At 42.6% G+C, this 23842-nt stretch overlaps 1 protein-coding gene across 3 annotated transcripts in view; it reads left to right on the top strand.

The window, feature by feature from the left end:
• LOC126298867 (WD and tetratricopeptide repeats protein 1-like) overlaps nucleotides 1-23842 on the top strand; it is a 214222-nt gene that overhangs the window by 9189 nt on the left and 181191 nt on the right. For all 3 annotated transcript variants that reach the window (XM_049990378.1, XM_049990380.1, XM_049990379.1), the window contains exons 2-4: nucleotides 3967-4111; nucleotides 17038-17168; nucleotides 17252-17363. In XM_049990378.1, coding sequence (XP_049846335.1) covers nucleotides 4049-4111; nucleotides 17038-17168; nucleotides 17252-17363 — 306 coding nt within the window. In that variant the 5' untranslated portion in view covers nucleotides 3967-4048. The remainder of the gene's footprint in view (nucleotides 1-3966; nucleotides 4112-17037; nucleotides 17169-17251; nucleotides 17364-23842) is intronic.

Raw genomic sequence — 23842 nt, 5'->3', positions numbered from 1 at the left:
TTTCACGAGAGCTCTGTGTCTGTACGTGCGGCCTTGTGCAGGGCTCAGCAAACATGCAACAAACGTCTTAAACAATGTGGTGAATATAATGTGATGTAAGTGGCAATTTTTTCATATTTACTAAGCTACGTATGTCTGTCAGCACAACAAGGTTTACTTGGTATCACATTTGTTGGCTTCGCCAACTCAAGACCAAACTGTCATGTTCCAACCTAACATAAACCTGAGGATAAGCTACAAATCAGTCTGTCACCACAACCAGGTTTTATAGCTTTCACATTTGTTGGCTTCACCAACTCACTCTTAGACTGTCGCCTCGTTAACTAACCTGGACTATGGGCTAAGCTGTGGATCATGTCACCACAATCACATTTTTTGCTTCCACATTTGTTGACATATTCAACTAACAATCAAACTATGAAAATACACATTAGCCGTGAACATAATGTCACTGGGCAAAGCCGATGACTAGTATCGAGTATTCCTCTTGAGTGGCTGAACCTATCAAACCTAGATGTTGTCCTTGGCCTATAATGCAATGATATTTTGATGCATGCCATCGTATTTACACAAACTGAGGCAGGGTGGATCACTGCAATATTTATTTTCCTCCTGTGTTATTTTTTAGTAAATGCAGAATATTGTGAGAGGGTTGACTGTAGTACAATCTGGGATCTAGATTAGTTTTAAAGTTGACAGTTTCATTGTGGGTAGGTGAAACCAATGAATGTGAATGAGAAATCATAGTTGCAGTGACACATTGATATGTAGTCTAGATTAGACTGAAAGTTGACTGTGAGTTGGTGAAGCTACTGAATGTGATACCATGAAAATACAGTAATTGCTGTTGTGTAGTGTATTTTATGCACTTTTAAAACATTGTGCCTCAGAACTGGCGAGTGATATCGGTATGTTCAATATATCCCACATGATCTTCAACTTTCAGCAGAGTGAAACAGGTGAATCAGTTAATGCAGAACAGGGAATCAGCGATCATAAAGCGGTTACTGCATCGATTATTTCAGCCGTAAATAGAAATATTAAAAAAGGTAGGAAGATTTTTCTGTTTAGCAAAAGTGACAAAAAGCAGATTACAGAGTATCTGACGGCTCAACACAAAAGTTTTGTCTCAAGTGCAGATAGTGTTGAGGATCAGTGGACAAAGTTCAAAACCATGGTACAATATGTGTTAGATGAGTATGTGCCAAGCAAGATCGTAAGAGATGGGAAAGAGCCACTGTGGTACAACAACCGAGTTAGAAAACTGCTGCGGAAGCAAAGGGAACTTCACAGCAAACATAAATATAGCCAAAGCCTTGCAGACAAACAAAAATTATGCGAAGCGAAATGCAGTGTGAGGAGGGCTATGCGAGAGGTTTTCAATGAATTCGAAAGTAAAGTTCTGTGTACTGACTTCGCAGAAAATCCTAAGAAATTTTGGTCCTATGTCAAAGCGGTAGGTGGATCAAAACAAAATGTCCAGACACTCTGTGACCAAAATGGTACTGAAACAGAGGATGACAGACTAAAGGCCAAAATACTAAATGTATTCTTCCAAAGCTGTTTCACAGAGGAAGACTGCACTGTGCTTCCTTCTCTAGATTGTCGCACAGTTGACAAAATGGTAGATATCGAAGTAGACGACAGAGGGATAGAGAAACAATTAAAATCGCTCAAAAGAGGAAAGGCCGCTGGTCCTGATGGGATACCAGTTCGATTTTACACAGAGTACGCAAAGGAACTTGCCCCCCTTCTTGCAGTGGTGTACCGTAGGTCTCTAGAAGAGTGAAGCGTTCCAAAGGATTGGAAAAGGGTACAGGTCATCCCCGTTTTCAAGAAGGGACGTCGAACAGATGTGCAGAACTATAGACCTATATCTCTAACGTCGATCAGTTGTAGAATTTTGGAACACGTATTATGTTAGAGTATAATGTCTTTTCTGGAGACTAGAAATCTACTCTGTAGGAATCAGCATGGGTTTCGAAAAAGACGGTCGTGTGAAACCCAGCTCGCGCTATTCGTCCACGAGACTCAGAGGGCCATAGACACGGTTTCACAGGTAGATGCCATGTTTCTTGACTTCCGCAAGGCGTTTGACACAGTTCCCCACAGTCGTTTAATGAACAAAGTAAGAGCATACGGACTATCAGATCAATTGTGTGATTGGATTGAGGAGTTCCTAGATAACAGAACGCAGCATGTCATTTTCAATGGAGAGAAGTCTTCCGAAGTAAGAGGGATTTCAGGTGTGCCGCTGGGGAGTGTCATAGGACCGTTGCTATTCACAATATACATAAATGACCTGGTGGATGACATCGGAAGTTCACTGAGGCTTTTTGCAGATGATGCTGTGGTGTATCGAGAGGTTGCAACAATGGAAAATTGTACTGAAATGCAGGAGGATCTGCAGCGAATTGACGCATGGTGCACAGAATGGCAATTGAATCTCAATGTAGACAAGTGTAATGTGATGCGAATACATAGAAAGATAGGTCCCTTATCATTTAGCTACAAAATAGCAGGTCAGCAACTGGAAGCAGTTAATTCCATAAATTATCTGGGAGTACGCATTAGGAGTGATTTAAAATGGAATGATCATATAAAGTTGATCGTCGGTGGAGCAGGTGTCAGACTGAGATTCATTGGAAGAATCCTAAGGAAATGCAATCCGACAACAAAGGAAGTAGGTTACAGTACGCTTGTTCGCCCAATGCTTGAATACTGCTCAGCAGTGTGGAATCCGCACCAGGTAGGGTTGGTAGAAGAGATAGAGAAGATCCAACGGAGAGCAGCACGCTTCGTTACAGGATCATTTAGTAATTGCGAAAGCGTTACGGAGATGATAGATAAACTCCAGTGGAAGACTCTGCAGGAGAGACGCTCAGTAGCTCGGTACGGGCTTTTGTTAAAGTTTCGAGAACATACCTTCACCGAAGAGTCAAGCAGTATATTGCTCCCTCCTACGTATATCTCGCGAAGAGACCATGAGGATAAAATCAGAGAGATTAGAGCCCACACACAAGCATACCGACAATACTTCTTTCCACGTACAATACGAGACTGGAATAGAAGGGAGAACCGATAGAGGTACTCAGGGTACCCTCCGCCATACACCGTCAGGTGGCTTGTGGAGTATGGATGTAGATGTAGATGTAGAATGTTTCACTGCTTCAATGTGTAATTACTTGCTATAGACCAATATGCAAACTAACTATAACACTGCTGGTTTGCATAGGGGAGTGATATGAGTGGCAACAGGATTCTAAAAATTGATGTAAATTTACTGTATAATTTTGCATGTAATTACTGTTTATGATTTTTCTGTAAAGAAATGTTCGATTTGCGAAATTGCAGATGGTAACAAGAGTGTGAAGCATGAAGTGAATTGGTGGAAGGTCTGTAGTGTGATTGGATTACCGTTTCATTAATAATCACTGCACAGTGGGAAACTGCTCTGTGGGGATAAGTAATATTTGGCAAAACCTAGGTTTAAATTTTCTGTGATATCCTTCAATCAATTGAGCCAAGTACTGACATGGTTACTTAGAGAAGGCTACAGCTGATTACCTTCCCCATCTTTTTTCTGTTTATATTTGTACAATAATGACATCATCATTGGGATACTAACCCCTTAGCTTCCTTTCTTTCACTCAGACCATCTGCTTCACAGTGAGATTTGTCATTTCGAGCTTAGCAGATATCATCAGCATTACAAGAGAGCTGCCTGATATGTGTTGAAAATTGTTCTGGAAAGTGTTAGAGGTCTCAATCACTGATTATATGAGTGTACTTTTAAATATGTTATTATTTCTGCTCATAAGTAACGGTTTAATATTGCATGTGTGACTTAAAGAGAAGACTGTTTCATGCTATCATCTGAACTTACATGTCTTGCCAGTAGCGTATATAGTTGTCTTGTTTTAATTAATACTGCATACAAATTTAGAAATATGTCCTTACTTGTAGGAGCTACACCATGGACATCCGTAAAGGAACATTATAACTCAATGATAGTAGTTGTCACGTGACGCAGTTTGAGAACAAAGCAATGAAGAGGAATTCGGTCAGTGGGCGTAACATTGCCCAGTTTGTTCGCCAGAGGGAAATCAGAGTAAGCCATTTTTAAAATTTAAATTTCATTTTGTTATTTTAAAAATATTTTTAGCTTACTACTTACCAAGATACGGGCTTAAACTGTGACAGTTGATCCATACAGTCTTAAATGAAGTACTCTGTCATTAAGAACACTTAACGAAAACTATTTAGATGAGCTTGTAAATTTTATTCATAAGGACTGTGCCAACCAGAGTTAATGTGTTATGGTGTTACATCATCGAGAGACTTAAAGACTACTATTAAGTAGTAAGAGAGAGTTCAAATTTTTCAAACTTTTGTCAGATGTATTTAACGTAATGCCAACTCTGTAGTGGTACACATAACAAAAGAAGAGAAACACTTACATAAATTGTGATGCAAATTTTTCTATGTACAAGGTGGTTACTGTTTTTTGAAGGAATTCAAGTAGAGTTTGAAAATGCTCACATTAAAAATGGTGAAATTGTACTAATTTCAAGAAAGTAGAGAGAGAGAGAGAGAGAGAGAGAGAGAGAGAGAGAGAGAGAGAGAGAGAGAGTGGGGGGGGGGGGGGGGGGGGGTTTATACCAAACTTGCAGATGTGGGAAAATTCCATTCAGTATACAATGGAATCTCATTAATGCGTTTTTTTAGAGACCACAGATTATTTTGAATGCCAAATACAGGAAAAAGTACTGCCTGAAAATGGCTAATTTGCCAATGATTTAAGTTTTTTTTGTGAGTGAAAATGTGGAAGTAAGGGTACAATATTTGGGGATTTGGAGTGGACTTAGTGTGCACTCTCTAAATGCCACATTTCCTGGCATGCTATCTCAGTAAATTATAATTCAAAATTCCCCATTTGAAGAACATATTTGAAATATCACAGCTTGTAATTGAATAGGGATTGTTATTTCAACAAACTATCAGTATATCGTACATCTTAGCATAACTGCACTATAATACAATAAGGCACAGTATGTAGTCCTGTCTTCTAGAGGTTCGAAAAAACATCAATAGTCGACTGTTTCTTTTGGCCCCATTTTAATACTGTGTTATCCTTCTTAGTTGATTTGTTCCTCACGCCTTGTCAACTTCAAAAATTACCACTAAATGCTTAACTGCACCCATTGCTTCAATAGCTTTTAATATTTTAGTAACTGAAAAAGGTTCTGGTTCATCTTTGTCTACACTTTCTTTTTTTTTTTTCTATTCCATTTGTTCCTGCAAGACTTCATCATTTGTGAGGGACTTACAGATGGCACTGTCTTTATCACATTGAGCATATGCGTTGAGACTAAGGTAATCAGTGTTTTCCTCTTGCACATTATTTGCTGACATTGTTCAGCTGCAGTTCCTTTGTTTTCTGGCATGACATCTTTTGAAGTATCTGAGAAAAGCTAGCCTTCTTGAAGCGGTTTGAGCTTTTGCTTTCTTGCACAGAATCCCAGGCACTTACTACAGAATGCAAACCCCAGATGGTTGACTTTCTGATAGTGTGAAGGCAGGCAAGCTTCATCTGTACAAGAAACTTTCTGTTTCAGGCATTTTATAACATTGCCTTGGTTGAGTGGCTGAATGTGACTTGGTGCAGTTGGGAGGAAAAGCATTCCATTCATATTACATAGATAAGACATCTCGTGTCTCGTGGGAATGTGTCACACACTGGTCAATAAACATATTGATTTTACTATTTCGAACACCCAACCTTGCATCCAAGGAACACAAGAATTGTTCAAATATATATGTTGTCACCCATTCTTTCCCATTAGATGTGTATATACATGGAAATGCAGGCACATTTTTAAAGCATTGAGGTCTCCATGCCTTTACAATTATTAGTTGCACCAACTTTTCTGTTCCACTGTCATTTCAAAGTAAGAAGACAGTAAGTCTCTCTTTACTAAACTCCCGCCATATCATTTCTCCCCTCTGAACACACAGAGTTTCATCAAGCAGGAGGAGAATAAAATAAACCCATTTCACCTGCATTAAAAACATCATTTGACCAGTACCGTTCTATGATTTGTGGGGGAGTATTTTTCCCTGGCTGAATACAGTCAATATTTACACTTGCCTCAAACACTTTTATACAACAAATTATGTTGGTTCTTGAATTCTCCAATCCAAACGTTGAGTGCTTTGAATCTGCGAGTCCCTCCTTTTGTGCCAAAAAACTTGCATTAGCTTGAACCACAGTACCATCAGCTGAAATTTTTGCAGCTCAAGCTTGTTTTATCCACTTCAGTGGCATGTTCTTTTTTTATTTATTTTCAGTTCTAGAAACTGCCCGCTCTGCACTCATTTTTATTTGCCATTTCCTCCTCCCAAAAATACTGCCTTCAATTTGTTTCCATTTGATCACAAATTGTATTTAGTGTTGATGCAGGAATGTTCAGTTTTTGAGCAATAGTAACAGGCTTCATATGTAAATTTTTGTCCACTTTATGAATAATTTAATGCTTTTCTTTGTTTGTTAACTGTCTCACTGCCCTTTGGCCCATGATGTACTGGTACATCATTCTACACAAATTAAATCATGGACTGAAAGTGTCAGAGGCTAAACATGAACGAAGAAGAACAACAACAACTAAGTTATACACTAATAAATATTTGGTTTATTGTTTGACCACTACAACTCAACCCGTGAGGCCCCAATTCACACCCCACAATGGAGCCCAGAACCTATGTATTTTGATGGCATAACCCCTCAACTATGGCAGCAGGTGACCCAAGGGCATAACCTGCCTCTTCTTGTATGCCAGCAACATTATTCTCCAGTGGCATCATAGTGGTTTTTTTTTTTATCTTGCTGAGCTACGACATCTTTTAAGCACTTCCCCTGCCTTCTGCATTGGTTTCCTTCACTGTAGATGTTGGCCCTTCGTGGATACTGTGAATATCATAAGAATCAAGCTACCTACGACAGGGTGTTGGGAGGATTTTTCATGTATGTTCTGAACACTGTATATAGTGAACATGGGCCTCTTAATACACCTTGAAGGCTGTGACTGTTTGGATAAGGACATTTAAGGATATTGTCGTCTGCAATGTTTACCTTCGTCCTGTTAGTGAAGTGTCTTAGGATCTTTTTTTCACCCCCCCCCCCCTCTCCTCATCGCCGCTGCCCCCCACCCCCCCAACCCCTCCCCCACCCCCAAACTTTGCTAATCTTGAGAGATTTCAACACATCTACATCTACATGACTACTCTGCAATTCACATTTAAGTGCTTGGCAGAGGGTTCATCGAACCACAATCATACTATCTCTCTACTATTCCACTCCCGAACAGCGAGCGGGAAAAACGAACACCTAAACCTTTCTGTTCGAGCTCTGATTTCTCTTATTTTATTTTGATGATCATTCCTACCTATGTAGGTTGGGCTCAACAAAATATTTTCGCATTCGGAAGAGAAAGTTGGTGACTGAAATTTCGTAAAAAGGTCTCGCCGCGACGAAAAACGTCTATGCTGTAATGACTTCCATCCCAACTCGTGTATCATATCTGCCACACTCTCTCCCCTATAACGCGATAATACAAAACGAGCTGCCCTTCTTTGCACCCTCTCGATGTCCTCCGTCAATCCCACCTGGTAAGGATCCCACACCGCGCAGCAATATTCTAACAGAGGACGAACGAGTCTAGTGTAAGCTGTCTCTTTAGTGGACTTGTTGCATCTTCTAAGTGTCCTGCCAATGAAACGTAACCTTTGGCTCGCCTTCCCGACAGTATTATCTATGTGGTCCTTCCAACTGAAGTTGTTAGTAATTTTAACACCCAGGTACTTAGTTGAATTGACAGCCTTGAGAATTGTACTATTTATCGAGTAATCGAATTCCAACGGATTTCTTTTGGAACTCATGTGGATCATCTCACACTTTTCGTTATTTTGCGTCAACTGCCACCTGACACACCATACAGCAATCTTTTCTAAATCGCTTTGCAGCTGATACTGGTCTTCGGATGACCTTACTAGACGGTAAATTACAGCATCATCTGCGAACAGTCTAAGAGAACTGCTCAGATTGTCACCCAGGTCATTTATATAGATCAGGAACAGTAGAGGTCCCAGGACGCTTCCCTGGGGAACACCTGATATCACTTCAGTTTTACTCGATGATTTGCCGTCTATTACTACGAACTGCGACCTTCCTGACAGGAAATCACGAATCCAGTCGCACAACTGAGACGATACCCCATAGCTCCGCAGCTTGATTAGAAGTCTCTTGTGAGGAACGGTGTCAAAAGCTTTCCGGAAATCTAGAAATACGGAATCAACTTGAGATCCTCTGTCGATAGCGGCCATTACTTCGTGCGAATATAGAGCTAGCTGCGTTGCACAAGAGCGATGTTTTCTGAAGCCATGCTGATTACGTGTCAATAGATCGTTCCCTTCGAGGTGATTCATAATGTTTGAATACAGTATATGCTCCAAAACTCTACTGCAAACAGACGTCAATGATATAGGTCTGTAGTTAAATGGATTACTCCTACTACCCTTCTTGAACACTAGTGCGACCTGCGCAATTTTCCAATCTGTAGGTACAGATCTATCGGTGAGCGAGCGGTTGTATATGAGTGCTAAGTAGGGAGCTATAGTATCAGTGTAATCTGAAAGGAACCTAATCGGTATACAATCTGGACCTGAAGACTTGCCCGTATCAAGCGATTTGAGTTGCTTCGCAACCCCTAAGGTATCTACTTCTAAGAAACTCATGCTAGCAGATGTTCGTGTTTCAAATTCTGGAATATTCTATTCGTCTTCCCTGGTGAAGGAATTTCGGAAAACTGCGTTCAATAACTCCGCTTTAGCGGCACAGTCGTCGATAACAGTACCATCGGCACTGCGCAGCGAAGGTATTGACTGCGTCTTGCCGCTTGTGTACTTTACATACGACCAGAATTTCTTCGGATTTTCTACCAAATTTCGAGACAATGTTTCGTTGTGGAACCTATTAAAGGCATCTCGCATCGAAGTACGTGCCAAATTTCGCGCGTCTGTAAATTTTAGCCCATCTTCAGGATTTCGCGTTCTTCTGAACTTCGCATGCTTTTTCCGTTGCCTCTGCAACAGCGTTCGGACCTTTTTTGTGTACCACGGGGGATCCGTTCCATCTCTTACCAATTTATGAGGTATGAATATCTCAATTGCTGTTGCTACTATATCTTTGAATTTGAGCCACATCTCGTCTACATTCGCATAGTCAGTTCGGAAGGAATGGAAATTGTCTTTTAGGAAGGCTTCTAGTGGCACTTTATCCGCTTTTTTAAACAAAATTATTTTGCGTTTGTTTCTGATGGATTTGGAAGAAATGGTATTGAGCCTAGCTACAATGACCTTGTGATCATATAACCTTTTGTGGGGTGGAACCAGGATGTCTGGTAAAGACCTCAAAAACTTGATCTTTGCTTCTTGAATACTGGTTTCCACATAACTTTGTCAGCCATTTACCTTTCCATATGCAGCCCTTGTTTTCTCCCATCCATCTACTGGAGAGCCCACAATGATCTGTGTGGTATCGACCACTTCCCAATCTCCCTCTCTCTCCCTCAGCGTCAGTCCCTGGATGCCTGCCCAGATAGACTCTCAGCAGTGCTGACTGGGGAGATTTTGCCTCTGCTGTGTTGCACTGGGCTCCTCACAGCATCGAGATATCGATGAGGCTGTTCAGATTAGAACTACAGCCTTTCTTTCGGCTGCTGATTTAGCAATTATCTGTTCCTTTGGCCTGCCCCAGTGGAATATATTACCTTGGTGGTAACAGGAAATCGCAGAGGCCATTAGATATCATAGGCAGGCTATCCAGTGCCATAAGTGGCACCCATCGATGGAGCATCTCATTGCCTTTAAACAACTCCATGCCTAGGTTCATCGCCTAATAAAACGCAGAAACAAGAATTCTGGGAAGGTATGTTTCAACCACTGGTCCTCGTACCTCTCCTTCACAGGTTTGGACTAAGATCAGACGTCTCTGCAGACACCAGGCATCTGTAGATGTACCTGGTTTTACCATGGATGGCAATGTCCACACTAACCCAGACACTGTCACTGAACATTTTGCTCTACATCATGCTCGAGCCTCATTGTCTGAGAATTACCAACCTGCCTTTCGTGTTCTAAAACAGCGGGTGGGGTGAAAACAATTATCTTTTACTACACACCACCTGTAGCTGTATAATGCTCCATTCAGCAAGTGGGAATTCGTCAGTGTCCTAGCCTGCTGCCCTGTGATACAGCTCCAGGGCCAGACCACATCCACATCAACAACCAAATGATCAAACACCTACCAGTGGATTCTCAGCATCACATCCCTGCCATCTTTAATTGCATCTGGAACGAGGGCAAGTTCCCATCGCAATGTCGAGAAAGCATAAAGTCTGAAACCACCAGGTAAATGCCCTCTATAGATGGACAGTTATTGCCTGAGAGGTGTCACCAGTGTTCTCTGTAAGTTGCTTGAGTGCATGATAAGCTGGCGACTGTGTTGGCTCCTTGAGTCTTGGGGTCTTTTGGCCTTGTCCCAGGTGGTTTTCGCTAAGACCATTCCACTACTGATAATCTGGTTTACATGGAGTCTGCCATCCAAACAGCTTTTGCGTGACGTCAACACTTTATAGCCATCTTCTTCGACCTGCAAAAGACTTATGAAAGCACGTGGCGACACCTTGCTATTTTACACGAGTGGGGTCTCTGGGGCTCACTTTGAATTTTTATCCAGAACTTCCTGTACACCATATATTCCCAAGTTGGTGCTGCCCACAGTGCCCTTCGTATTCAAGAGAATGGGGTTCTGCAGGGCTCTGTACTGTGTGTCACTCTCTTTCCAGTAGCCATCAATTGTGTAGCAGCAGCTGTGGGATCCTCAGTATTACCCTCCTTGTATGCTGACAACTTCAGCCAATAATATTGCTCCTCTAGTGTCAATGTCACTGAACATAGACTGCAAGGTGCCATCCGTACGAAAGGTGCAGGCATGGGGGTCTTCGCCCCGGTTTTGAGCTGCCAAGGCTCGTGTCGTGTACTTCTGTCGGCATTGTACCATTCATCCACACCCAGAACTTGACCTCGATGGCCAGCTACTCAGTGTAGTGTATACTTGTCACTTTTTAGGACTGGTCTTTGGTTCTTGGTTGACGTGGATTCCCCAGATTTCCCAACTTTAGAAAAAGTGCTGGTTGCACCTAAATACAGTTTGCTGTGTGAGTAACACCAGCTTGAGTGCAGATCGCACTACCCTTCTGCAGCTTTACAAAGCCCTGAAACAACACCATCTTGATTATGGGAGTCTGACGTACGGTTCGGCACCACCCTCAGAACTGCATGGCAGATACTGAATTCGATACACGACTGCGGGGTTTGAGTTGCGACTGGAACCTTTCAAACTAGCCCTGTGACAGCTTACTTGTGGAGGCTGAGGCCCCTCCAGTGGTGACCCAGCACCAACAACAGCTTGTCATTTATTGTATGCGCATTTGAAGCTTGCCTAAGCATCCAAACTACTGTCTTGTCTTTCCAGACATGGAAATCCAGTGGTGCATCCCTTGGCCACAGCTTCGTCTTGACCTGTTACAAGGTCTGAAAGACTTGGTCCCTGGTGAGGCCCTCCACCACCCATTTTTCTCCATCCTTGGCGCTTACTGGGCTTCAGAAGTATACCTCTTGCTCGATGGATGCTGGTCGTGTGGGCTTTGCTTATGCTCATACGGGAAATACTGAGCTGCTTTCCTTGTTGAATGGTTGTAGTGTTTTCGCTGTGGAGTTGGTAGGCATCTCTTGTGCTCGCGGTTGGTTGTAGCCCCCTGACAACACAGGGATCACTCTGCTGATGCCTGTGCCATTAACTCCCCATGTATGGCAAGGAGTAGATGGCAATTACCCTGGGGCATCGGGACTCCCAGCAATGGCCATCCTGCCAGGTGGCCTTTTCTGCGGCTGGGTGGTGCCCGTGGGGAGGACCCCTGGTCGGGGTGATGGCATCAGGGTGGATGATGCACGATGAAGCATACCACATCATCACTTTCTGGTGATCAATCACTAACAGTCTATAAGCATTCAAGTCTCAGTACAATGCAAGCAAATATGATTCTAAATCATTACACTCCCTGGCCACACCATGGGAGAAATGCCAGGCTAAGGAGGGCAGCGAACCTTATTCACCCACGGTACGTTGTATGTAGGGCAATTGATGGGGACTCCTTTGTTTCGATGAAGCCACAGTTTTTTTTTGTAGAGCATTTATAGGACAAGTTTGGGGAGGTGGAGGGCTTGTCCAAAATTCTAAATCATTACGCTCCCTGGCCACACCATGGGAGAAATGCCAGGCTAAGGAGGACAGCGAACCTTATTCACCCACGGTACGTTGTATGTAGGGCAATTGATGGGGACTCCTTTGTTTCGATGAAGCCACAGTTTTTTTGTAGAGCATTTATAGGACAAGTTTGGGGAGGTGGAGGGCTTGTCCAAAATGTGATCTGGGTCAGTCTTGATAAAAACAGCACCCTCTGCCCAGTCACGGACTTTACTCACTTGTAACAAGTTGGGAGACGTTTCTTTTTCCATCACACCACATAAGAGCTTAAATATGGTCCGGGTATTATCTTCCACAGGGACCTTCTTTTGCAGTCTGACAACGAGCTGGGCACCAATTTAGAGTGATGAGGTGTTCATTTCATGCGGCGCGTCCTTTGGGGTCCGAGGGATAATCAGGTTTCCACCAGTGCCTCCATCTTGGTCTTTGAGGGTGACACCTTACTCGAGAAGGTCAAGGTGATGGTCTACCGTTGTGATGTCAAGCCATATATCCCTTCCCTGATGTGGTGCTTTAAGTGCTGGAAGTTCAGCCACATGTCCTCACGCTGTACTTCCAGCGTCAGCTGTGGAGAGCATCATTCACCTTGCTTGCCAGACTGCAGGATTTTACAGAAAGACAGGATAATCGAGGAATATAAGACCCTGGACTGATTGACCTACTGAGGCTAAGAGAAAATATGAGCACCTACATCCTGTGTCCATAACCACCTCATACGCCGCTGCCATGAGAATAGTTGTAGCCCCATCAGTTCCACGAATTCCAGTCGGCTCTCTGAGCCAGAAGGCTACACCTGCCCCCTTGATGGTGGGGGACATCCAGCCAGAGAAATCCCAGGAGCAGCGAGAAAAGTCCAAAAAGAAGGCCCCTAAGACCAAGGAAACTGTGGTGGCACCCACACCACCGCTACCTACAAGCTCTGCATCTGGGGATAAGGTGGAGATTCAAGTGTCCTCTGATGACCTAGATCTCGTCGGACCCTCAGATACAATGGATATAGACTGCTCAAGCAATAAGTCGGTGGCAGCAGGTGACCCTGAGGTGTAAACTGCCTCATTGAATGTTCCATGCCTTCCTAGTTTCACAATGACGTCATCCTCCTGTGGAATTGCGGCTCTTTTTTCTACCGCCTGGCTGTGTTACAGCAACTGTTAAGCTTTACACCTACTTTCTGCATTGCCCTCCAGGAAACCTGGTTCCCGGCAATGCGGACCCCTGCCCTCTGTTGCTGTAACGGATATTACAGGAGCCGTAGCAATTATAATCAAGTGTCAGGTGGAGTTTGCATTTGTGTCCTAAACTCAGTCTGTAGTGAAACTGTGCCCCTTCAAACACCTCTTGAAGCTGTGGCTGTCAGAATAAGGATGACATAGGAAGTAACTGTCTGCAATGTATATCTTCCTCCAGATGGTGCAGTACCCCTGAATGTATTAGCTGCACTGATTGATCGACTCCCTAAACCTATAGTACTTTTGTGAGATTTTAACTCCCATAACCCTTTGTGGGGTGGCTTCCAGCTTACTGGCCAAGGCAGAGATGTCAAAACTTTACTGTCTCAGTTCGACCTCTGCCTCTTAAATACTGGGACCGTCACATATTTCGGTGTGGCTCAAGGTAGTTACTCGGTCATTGATTTATCAATTTTCAGCTCAGGACTCCTCCCATCTATCCACTGAAGAGCACATGACGACCTGTGTGGCAGTGACCACTTCCTCATCTTCCTGTCACTGCTCCAGTATCAGGCCCATGGATGCCTGTCCAGATGGGCTTGAAACAAGGTAGACTGGGGAACTTTCACCTCTGCAGTCACTATTGACTCTCCCCCACATGGCAACATCAATGTGATCGTTTAGCAGGTGACTACAACAATTGTTACTGTGGCAGAAAGCGCGATCCCTTGCTCTTTAGGGTGCCCCTGGTGAAAGGCGGTCCCTTGGTGGTTGCCGGAAATCGCTGAGGCAATTAAGGAGTGTCGGCGAGCTCTACAACAGCATAAGCAGCACCCTTCTCTGGAGCTGCCCCATTTACAGAGTGCCTGGTGAAAGGCGGTCCCTTGGTGGTTGCCGGAAATCGCTGAGGCAATTAAGGAGTGTCGGCGAGCTCTACAGCAGCATAAGCAGCACCCTTCTCTGGAGCTGCCCCATTTACAGAGTGGGAGCCCCTCAGTGCCCTTGCACATTGCCCCGACACAGCTCCTGAGCCAGATCAGATCCACAGTCAGATGATCAAACATCTCTCTTCTGACTACAAGCGACATCTCCTCGTCCTCTTCAATCGGATCTGGTGGAATTGTGTCTTTCCATCGCAATGGCGGGAGAGCACCATCATTCTGGTCCTTAAACTCAGTAAAAACTCTCTTGATGTGGATAGCTATCGGCCCATCAACCTTACTAATGTTCTATGTAAGCTGCTTCACCAAACAAATAATGGGTGATAAAGGAGACTACGAATCTGTGGAGGTCCTCCATTCAGGCTTTTCACAAGGACTGTATTGTCCTTTGCCAGCTCCGCATCAGCCATACCTGGCTGATTCACGGTTATCTCCTCTGTCGCAAGGGCCAATTCCACTGTCGTCGTGGTTCCCGTTTGACAGTGGTCCACATTTTGCTGGACTGTCCCAACCTAGTACGCTGCGGTAGACTTAATCTTCCCGACTCACTATCCCAGGTGTTAGAGGACAACACCTCAGTGGCTGACTTAGTTTTACATTTTATTCGTGAAAGGAGCTTTTACCACTGTTTTTAAAGGAGGTCCACTTAAACTTATCGGCCCATGAGGGATTGGCAGAGCCCACTGTTGCCTCCTTTACCCAGACTGGTCTGCGGCCATGTGGGCTTGGTGGTCCAGCCTGGTCCTCACCTTACATACTGTTTTACTCTTCTTCCTCCCTGTTGCATGGTCTGTTAGACCTGTTCATCTTTTGAGTCTGTGTGCTTCTCTTGCCCTGTCCATGTTGCTTGTTTTTCCCAGGCAATTTCTGGTAACTGGTGGGGGGCTGAGGGATGTATATCCACTCATTGCACTCAGCTATTCAGGGTTTCTGGCTGCTCCTTAGATGAGGCACATTGCCCGCCTTTCTTCCTCTGCCTCCCTTTCTTCTTTTTATTTATTATCTCTCCTTCATTGACCTTTCGTAGACCTTGGGGTTTTCTTCCTATGGGTTTTGTGTGGTAGGCTGTCTCTGATCTACAGTCAGTAAACCTCTGTGTTAGAGGAAAAAGTGACTAATGACCTAGTAGTTCGGTCCATTTAATCATCCAACCAACCACTACAACTTCGCCCCTGCCTTTGATTGGTACTTGTTGGTATAGTTTGTAAGTCTTCGGAGCTACTACCAGCTTACATGAACTACTATGCATGTTATTTCTACAATAGCAAATGATTTGCAAGACATGCGAAGTTGCTGGTGCTGAACAGCACTGTCTCCCCAATCATTTCCTTAGCCTGCAGTCACAAGTGTCCTCCCACCACTCCCAGAACTATCAGTGGCAAAGTTGCAGTGGCCAAACAGTGCTTATAGTGCCAAATTTGAATGTGCTAAGTGAGGAGTGAGGACGTATGAATGGCTCTTTTTAACATGCTGTTAATGCAGTTTGGATTGGGACTTCCAAAAATGAACTGTAGGAACACACAGTAATGAGGGATGTCCTAAAGAGATTCCTCTGTGCTCCAGAAATAGGCATCAACTTCACACACTTCATTGCCCATCTGTACTAGTCACTCCCAATTGGTTGAAGTAACCTTGACCCACTTGAAAATAGGACACTGCCCATTAATATACAGCATCATACCCTGGCAGGAGGAAAGAGGGATGGGGAATGGTTGTAATAGCTTGGAAAGGGGAAGGGGAAGGTGTCAAGAATGCACATATTATAGTTTGTAGGAGGCAGCCTAGACCTGGTGGTATGGAGTATTTTTAATATTTTGGAAGACTAATGGCAGCTTGTAAGTGGCCATAAAAAAGTTCCAGTTCTGATCCTGTTAAAAACCTGTGTAATACTGACTTTGTAATCACTTTCTTGAAAGAATTCACCTGAAAAATGACTTGTCCTGGGTATGGGTGTAGGCATAAAGGGGAGGGAGTGGCAGGTCAGTCAGACCCTAGATTAAGAGAAACCACCTGTTGTGAGGATATGTATGGTGAAGATGGCATAAGAATAGAAGAGTGCTGTTCTAGTAGACAAAGAAAAACTCCCTTCCTCCCTTCCTTCCTCAAAACAGGTGGCTTCCTCTCAACCTGTGGTCTTAGTGACCATGATCCCCTTCCTTCCCTTTCCAGCCTCATCCAACCAATCCCTCCTCCCTCTATGAAGAATGAGCATATTGTTTGAAATGTTAGGATTACTGCTTTCTGCTTTAAGCATCATTCTCAAGAGTACTAGGGCTTTCTCCTCTTGAAGGCATGTACTGCCCACCCATTGTGTGCTTAGTTTTAAAATTTCTCAATTTAATATTCAGTACATTAAAGTCTCAGTTCTTTTAATTTTAACAAAATTCTATTTTATTAATATTCTTCTTGAGTGTAAATTAAATTATTGCATTTGGAGAAAATGAGAGTGAGTGAACAACAAGGAAAAGAGCAAAATATTGCCCTTTACCTTCACAATGTTTATGTTTGTGTGTGAATTACATTTTTTCAATTTTTTCTACAGGAAACTGTGGCACGTCATTTCCAACAAAAGTTACATGTTACAGACACACTAGTCAGAAGATTAGAGTTAGAGGCTACGCTGCAAGGCCACAATGGTTGTGTTAATTGTTTGGAATGGAATGCAGCTGGAAGGTAGTTGTCAATCTTAACCTGTTTATATCATATATATATATGAAAAAGTGATTGTGTTCACTGGTAAATTCTTTCTTTTTAAGTGTTTTGGCATCAGCATCAGATGATGTCCAGATAATTCTGTGGGATCCATTCAAACACAAGAAGCTGCATGCATTTCCCTCTGGACATCATGGAAATGTGTTTACTGTGAAGGTAAATGTTATTTTGAGATAGTGTTTCAGATTTAGCTAACAAGTGAAATAGTGGCATGATTAGTCAACTAGAATAATAATAAATCCACTGAAACTAAGAAAACTTTTGTTGTGCCATAAGTATCTACAGCAACTGACTGCAGTAGCACCAGTCCTGAAGCTTTTGTGCCTGCGTGTGTGTGAGGATTTTCATTGAATACTTTCAGCTTTCTCTCTCTCTCTCTCTCTCTCTCTCTCTCTCTCTCTCTCTCACACACACACACACACACACACACACACACACACAAGGTATTTACCCATTCAACTTTTCTATGCAAAATACCTCTTTACTTTAGAAGCTTAACTGGATACAACATAAAGATGACGTAAAATATTTGTTAAAATTCCTGTAGCACAACTCTTATAATTTTTGAATAATGTAAATTTTACTAACAAAGAAACAGTTCCTTGTATATTCCACGTAATCGTGACAAAATGTGAAGTGAAGTGGCTGTTGGATGATGAAAACAGATATTTTCTGTACACCAGACACACCCGGCAATATATTAATGCATTCACTTACTGTACAGTAATTACTAGTTTTATTTATACAAGACTGTACTACATACTGAGCATACTTGATCAAATTTGTAAAATATGGTGATGTAAATTGACAATACAGAAATGAATGAAGTTAATAATACTGTCCCACTGATAAACCTGCAAAAATTACAGTGTTCAACAGTTTTCTATTCTGTTGAAATTTTTTTATCAAGAAGCTGAATCACACCATTAGTTCCAGCTGTATTTTGAATTATATTGACAGACTTTTCACTGTTTAAAGACAGACATGTCATTATGTCCAGGCCAGGAGTACAACAAAAGTAATGACTTATTTTCCGTAAATCGTCAGATGTTTGAGATGTACTGTTGGAAATTATTCCCTCCCATTTTCCACATTTTGCTATATAGAATACAAGATTTTTGCAAGTAAACAGTTATTTTTTTCCTTCAGTTTTGTCCTTTTTTTGAATTTGCATGATGTACATGAAGACAGATATAAAGCTGTGCATACTTGTCACCGGCATTGTTGATGAATGTGGTGTAGCGTTCATTGAAAGCAGAAATGACTGTTTTTTCGTTCTTTCTTTTTTTCTTTTTTCTTTTTTACCCCTCCACTCAAATGCAAATGTGGCTTGCACACAGTTCTTGCACAAAACCTGACTGGTTTTATACACAGTGTTTTAGAGGAAAACAAGGAGCTTCACTTTCATGTCAGCTACGAATTTCTCTGTGGTATTACCTATTAATGACATCTACTCTACATGTTTACTTGAGGTAAACTTTGTAATTTTGTTACTTTCTTTTCATATGATTTCTCGAATGTGTGTACCCAGACCGAAGAAACCTGGAAATTGGCAATGGTAATCTCACTTGTAATTCAGAGTGCCCAATTTCTTAGATCTCCTTTACTAATGGTGCACTGCCTCCTGTGAGCAGTTCTAAATCTTTCTAATAGTTTTTCTTTCACACTTTTGTGTGTTTCATTTTTGGCACATATTTTGTACTTCATGTAAATCTATCAGCTTTATATAACTCATGTTCAGGGCTTTGCACCCTGTTTAAGTTTAAGCACTTTCTCCTCCCTTTGTTTAACCATAATTCAGCCTTTTCTTTGTCACGGAAAGCTATTACTGCCCCCCTTTTTTCTGCTTTCAAGGTAGTCTATTTTTGTTCTGGACTTCTAACTAGCACAACAATTATTGATTGAACTAAAATTCATGGAGTCATCTGTGTCTTCCTGTGTCTTCTAATACTGATATTTCCACAATTTCTAATGAAATGTTAACATTTTTCAAATGAATGTCCAAGAAGTTGATTAATAAATAACACATATGTAGGTTTTTGGGAGAAGTAGGTGACTTCGATTGCACACCACATTCTTCATATTTCATCTTTGCAAGGTTGAAAACGTTAATTGAATTCCAAATTGCTGCGAAACTCTGGAACCTGCAGAAAGACATATACTATTAGCAGCCACAGTTAACTATTATGGATATTAAATGAGTTGCAAAATGAGAAAATGGTAACACTGAACAGTTATGTCAGAGAAACTATCAACAGAAACTGAAATTCAGTTCACAGGTTATGATTGTTTTGTGCCAGTATATCGATGTAATGTCAGTGTATGGTATATGTCCTCCATGTAACACACATGCTGTCTCCTACAGCTCTAGCAGGGGTATACATTTCTCTAGCTGCCTGGTGAGCTATGAATTTAGCAGTTTTCAACATTTTGTAAAAATTGCTTTCAGTGTATCTTGACAGCTAAAATTTTGGCATTGTGTTTCTATTGATGGATTCTTCATGTATAAAAAATTTCAGGGTAGGTTTTGACATGTTGAATTGGAACATTACCTTATTAGAAATCTGTGGCCATGTTCTTTAGCCGCCTCATCAACAACATAATGTTGGAACTCTGGCTTATATCTTTTTTCACTGGTTCCATGAGCTGTGCCTTGCACAAATCGTCCTGAACTTTCACATTATTGTGTTTCAACTGTTCAACAGAGTTGCCTTTTTTGTATTTATTGTCAGAGCTTTATCTTTAATAACTGAATGGTATGGGGCATTATCTGTCACAGTAACAGTTTTCCAATAGTTGCCTGTGAATGGCATGAGAAAACCATCATGAATTATCTCATCCAGATACTCACCTGTATCTCCTGATTTGTAAACAAGGAGGCAGTACATCTTGAAATCAAATGAAGTGCCAGCACGGTAGACAATAATTTTTGTACCATTTCCCCCAAGAACAGCAGAACTTCCATATATACTATCATCTATCCAGTCTTTTCTGATGAAATGACATCTGTTTATCCAGGTTTTGTTGAGCCACAGAATGTCTTCAAATGGCTCTTGTGCAATGTCTTAAAAATCAGTAATGCCACTCAACAATATCACCTCCCTTCATTGTTATTTTGTGTTTGTTAATTTGTTGTACTGAAAACACAGTGCTCTGACAACCTTTAACAAAAAAAAAGTCTTGCTGCCACTAAGTCTGCCTCTCAGTGGTAGGGTGCAGTTTCTTTTTATAGCTGGATGTTCTATCTTGTAATATCCATATATGTGACGACAAACAGTGTATTGTTGGAACGAGTCCAAGTTTGTTATTTCTTGTTCTGTCCTCCCCCCTTTACCGGGTATCCCTAGCGTAGACGAATCCACCCCTTCCTGTTCTGCAGAGTTTTTTCCCTTATAAATTTTAACGGCAGTGTTTCTATGCATCTTCAAAGCATCTACAGTTCATTAGACTACCTTTGATAAAGGAACAGAGTCATATTATTGTCTGTCTCCTTCTTGAAATAGTCCTGCATCAAGCACATAAAATTATGCGTTTGACCACACAAAACATGAATGGATCACTGAACTTTCAGCTTAGGAACCATACTTTTCTGCGCACTTAACACTGTAACCTCCAGACATTCTGAAGTGCAAAATAAACTCGCCACGCAAACAAGCAAAGCACACATTGAAATCTATCACGACTGTTTAGGTTACCGGCCACAAGCGTTGTCTGCAACCTGAGAGTAGCTATAGCAAAGATATTTGATAATGGGGACAGGCACATAAGGCATGACAAAGTGCGTTCTCTGGCTGTTGCTATGGTAGCAGCCCTGTAAACAGCTAGACGTCAGGCACTTTGTTATTCTGGTGCAGGTATATTTGCTCCTAGCCCTTATCAAATTATGAGCTGGTGGTTTGAATGTTGAAAGTATCCAGCTAATTTCACTGCAAATTCCGTGATCAGATACCGCAAACAGTTTCAGGAGGTATCAGTAAACAGAAGGCCACTAAGGATGAGAGTAAAAATGTTGAGTGTTTGCCATTCTGTCAATGAATGATGGAAAAGGTTAGCTGGCTTCTGAAGGGACATGACACCAAGTCAATCTTTAGGCCTTCAGCTAAAATATGCAGATAAGGTAATGTAGCCTTCAGAATTCCTAATGCTTACAAAATACTGTGTAAGTGTGGAAAGTATTAAGTCTAGCAGGCCGTGCATATGATAGAACATTAGCAGACAGAATATGAGAGATGTCACTGATTACACCATCAAGAAAAATCTGCAATAGGTGGACATGTATTAGAAGGTGGACATAAAATTGCATTCAGCGACACTGCTATCATTGTTGAGAATAAAAGTTTCTGGTATAGTATAATTTACTAAAGCTGTAGATATTAAAATATATGAGAATGCCAGCCATTTTTATGGATTTTAAATATTTTTTATTAAGGATAGTAGCTGACATTGAACTGTGGTATCAACCTTTTATGAAAATCTGAAAGTACTTCTACTGGATTTCATACTTTGAGATTCTTGTAATGTTTTGTTTTTTTCCTTATATTTTCGATGAATGTTAGGTTTTGGCTTTTAGCCACAGAATAGCACAGCTCACCATTTCAAAAGTTGTTGTGGATGTATGCACTGCAATTTCCAACACATTAAATGACCAAAACTTAGGTGACATTGTGTTATTTTTCCAAGTTTGGACTATACTCAGAATTTTACAGTCCTCGTCTGTCGCACTGGGGCAAACTGCAAGGACTTTCTCCCTTTCACTGCCAGTTTCTCTTTTCTGGTATGTTGAAATCAATCAAGAGGTGCAGTTAAATCAAACCTGAACTTTTGTGAACTAAGGCATTACAATACAAATCGAAAATCACCATACAAAGTTATATGCATATTCCTCGGAAAGAAACTATTTCCGACTACCTTATTATGATACAGTGTGTCATACATACACCTTTCCTCGCTGTATGCCTCATTTCAGACACTTAATTCCTCTCTGCTCCATTTCATTTCTAGAATACGAAGCTATCAGTAGAAGAAATCCTTTCACAAATAGCTAATATACACTCCTGGAAATGGAAAAAGAACACATTGATACCGGTGTGTCAGACCCACCACACTTGTTCCGGACACTGCGAGAGGGCTGTACAAGCAATGATCACACGCACGGCACAGCGGACACACCAGGAACCGCGGTGTTGGCCGTCGAATGGCGCTAGCTGCGCAGCATTTGTGCACCGCTGCCGTCAGTGTCAGCCAGTTTGCCGTGGCATATGGAGCTCCATCGCAGTCTTTAACACTGGTAGCATGCCGCGACAGCGTGGACGTGAACCGTATGTGCAGTTGACGGACTTTGAGCGAGGGCGTATAGTGGGCATGCGGGAGGCCGGGTGGACGTACCGCCGAATTGCTCAACACGTGGGGCGTGAGGTCTCCACAGTACATCGATGTTGTCGCTAGTGGTCGGCGGAAGGTGCACGTGCCCGTCGACCTTGGACCGGACCGTAGCAACGCACAGATGCACGCCAAGACCGTAGGATCCTATGCAGTGCCGTAGGGGACCGCACCGCCACTTCCCAGCAAATTAGGGACACTGTTGCTCCTGGGGTATCGGCGAGGACCATTCGCAAGCGTCTCCATGAAGCTGGGCTACGGTCCCGCACACCGTTAGGCCGTCTTCCGCTCACGCCCCAACATCGTGCAGCCCGCCTCCAGTGGTGTCGCGACAGGCGTGAATGGAGGGACGAATGGAGACGTGTCGTCTTCAGCGATGAGAGTCGCTTCTGCCTTGGTGCCAATGATGGTCGTATGCATGTTTGGCGCCGTGCAGGTGAGCGCCACAATCAGCACTGCATACGACCGCCGCACACAGGGCCAACACCCGGCATCATGGTGTGGGGAGCGATCTCCTACACTGGCCGTACACCTCTGGTGATCGTCGAGAGGACACTGAATAGTGCACGGTACATCCAAACCGTCATCGAACCCATCGTTCTACTATTCCTAGACCGGCAAGGGAACTTGCTGTTCCAACAGGACAATGCATGTCCGCATGTATCCCGTGCCACCCAACGTGTTCTAGAAGGTGTAAGTCAACTACCCTGGCCAGCAAGATCTCCGGATCTGTCCCCCATTGAGCATGTTTGGGACTGGATGAAGCGTCGTCTCACGTCCAGCACGTACGCTGGTCCAACTGAGGCGCCAGGTGGAAATGGCATGGCAAGCCGTTCCACAGGACTACATCCAGCATTTCTATGAACGTCTCCATGGGAGAATAGCAGGCTGCATTGCTGCGAAACGTGGATATACACTGTACTAGTGCCGACATTGTGCATGCTCTGTTGCCTGTGTGTATGTGCCTGTGGTTCTGTCAGTGTGATCATGTGATGTATCTGACCCCAGGAATGTGTCAATAAAGTTTCCCCTTCCTGGGACAATGAATTCACGGTGTTCTTATTTCAATTTCCAGGAGTGTATAAGAGTCTACTGAAAAAAAAAGTTTCTTTTCTGCATTTGTGAAACCTGTTTAATGAAAGAAATGCAGAAATCTCCAACACGAAAAATCCCCAACACGAACGTCTGACATTAGCCACTAGCCGCCTAACAATAACCAAACAACAAGCTGAAAGCACCATGGTACACCCTTCTGC

This window comes from Schistocerca gregaria, chromosome X, assembly GCF_023897955.1.
Source record: "Schistocerca gregaria isolate iqSchGreg1 chromosome X, iqSchGreg1.2, whole genome shotgun sequence".
Classification (NCBI taxonomy): Eukaryota; Metazoa; Arthropoda; class Insecta; order Orthoptera; family Acrididae; genus Schistocerca; species Schistocerca gregaria.
Note: the sequence above shows the minus strand (reverse complement) of the source record. Positions and strands in the feature narration are given on the sequence as shown.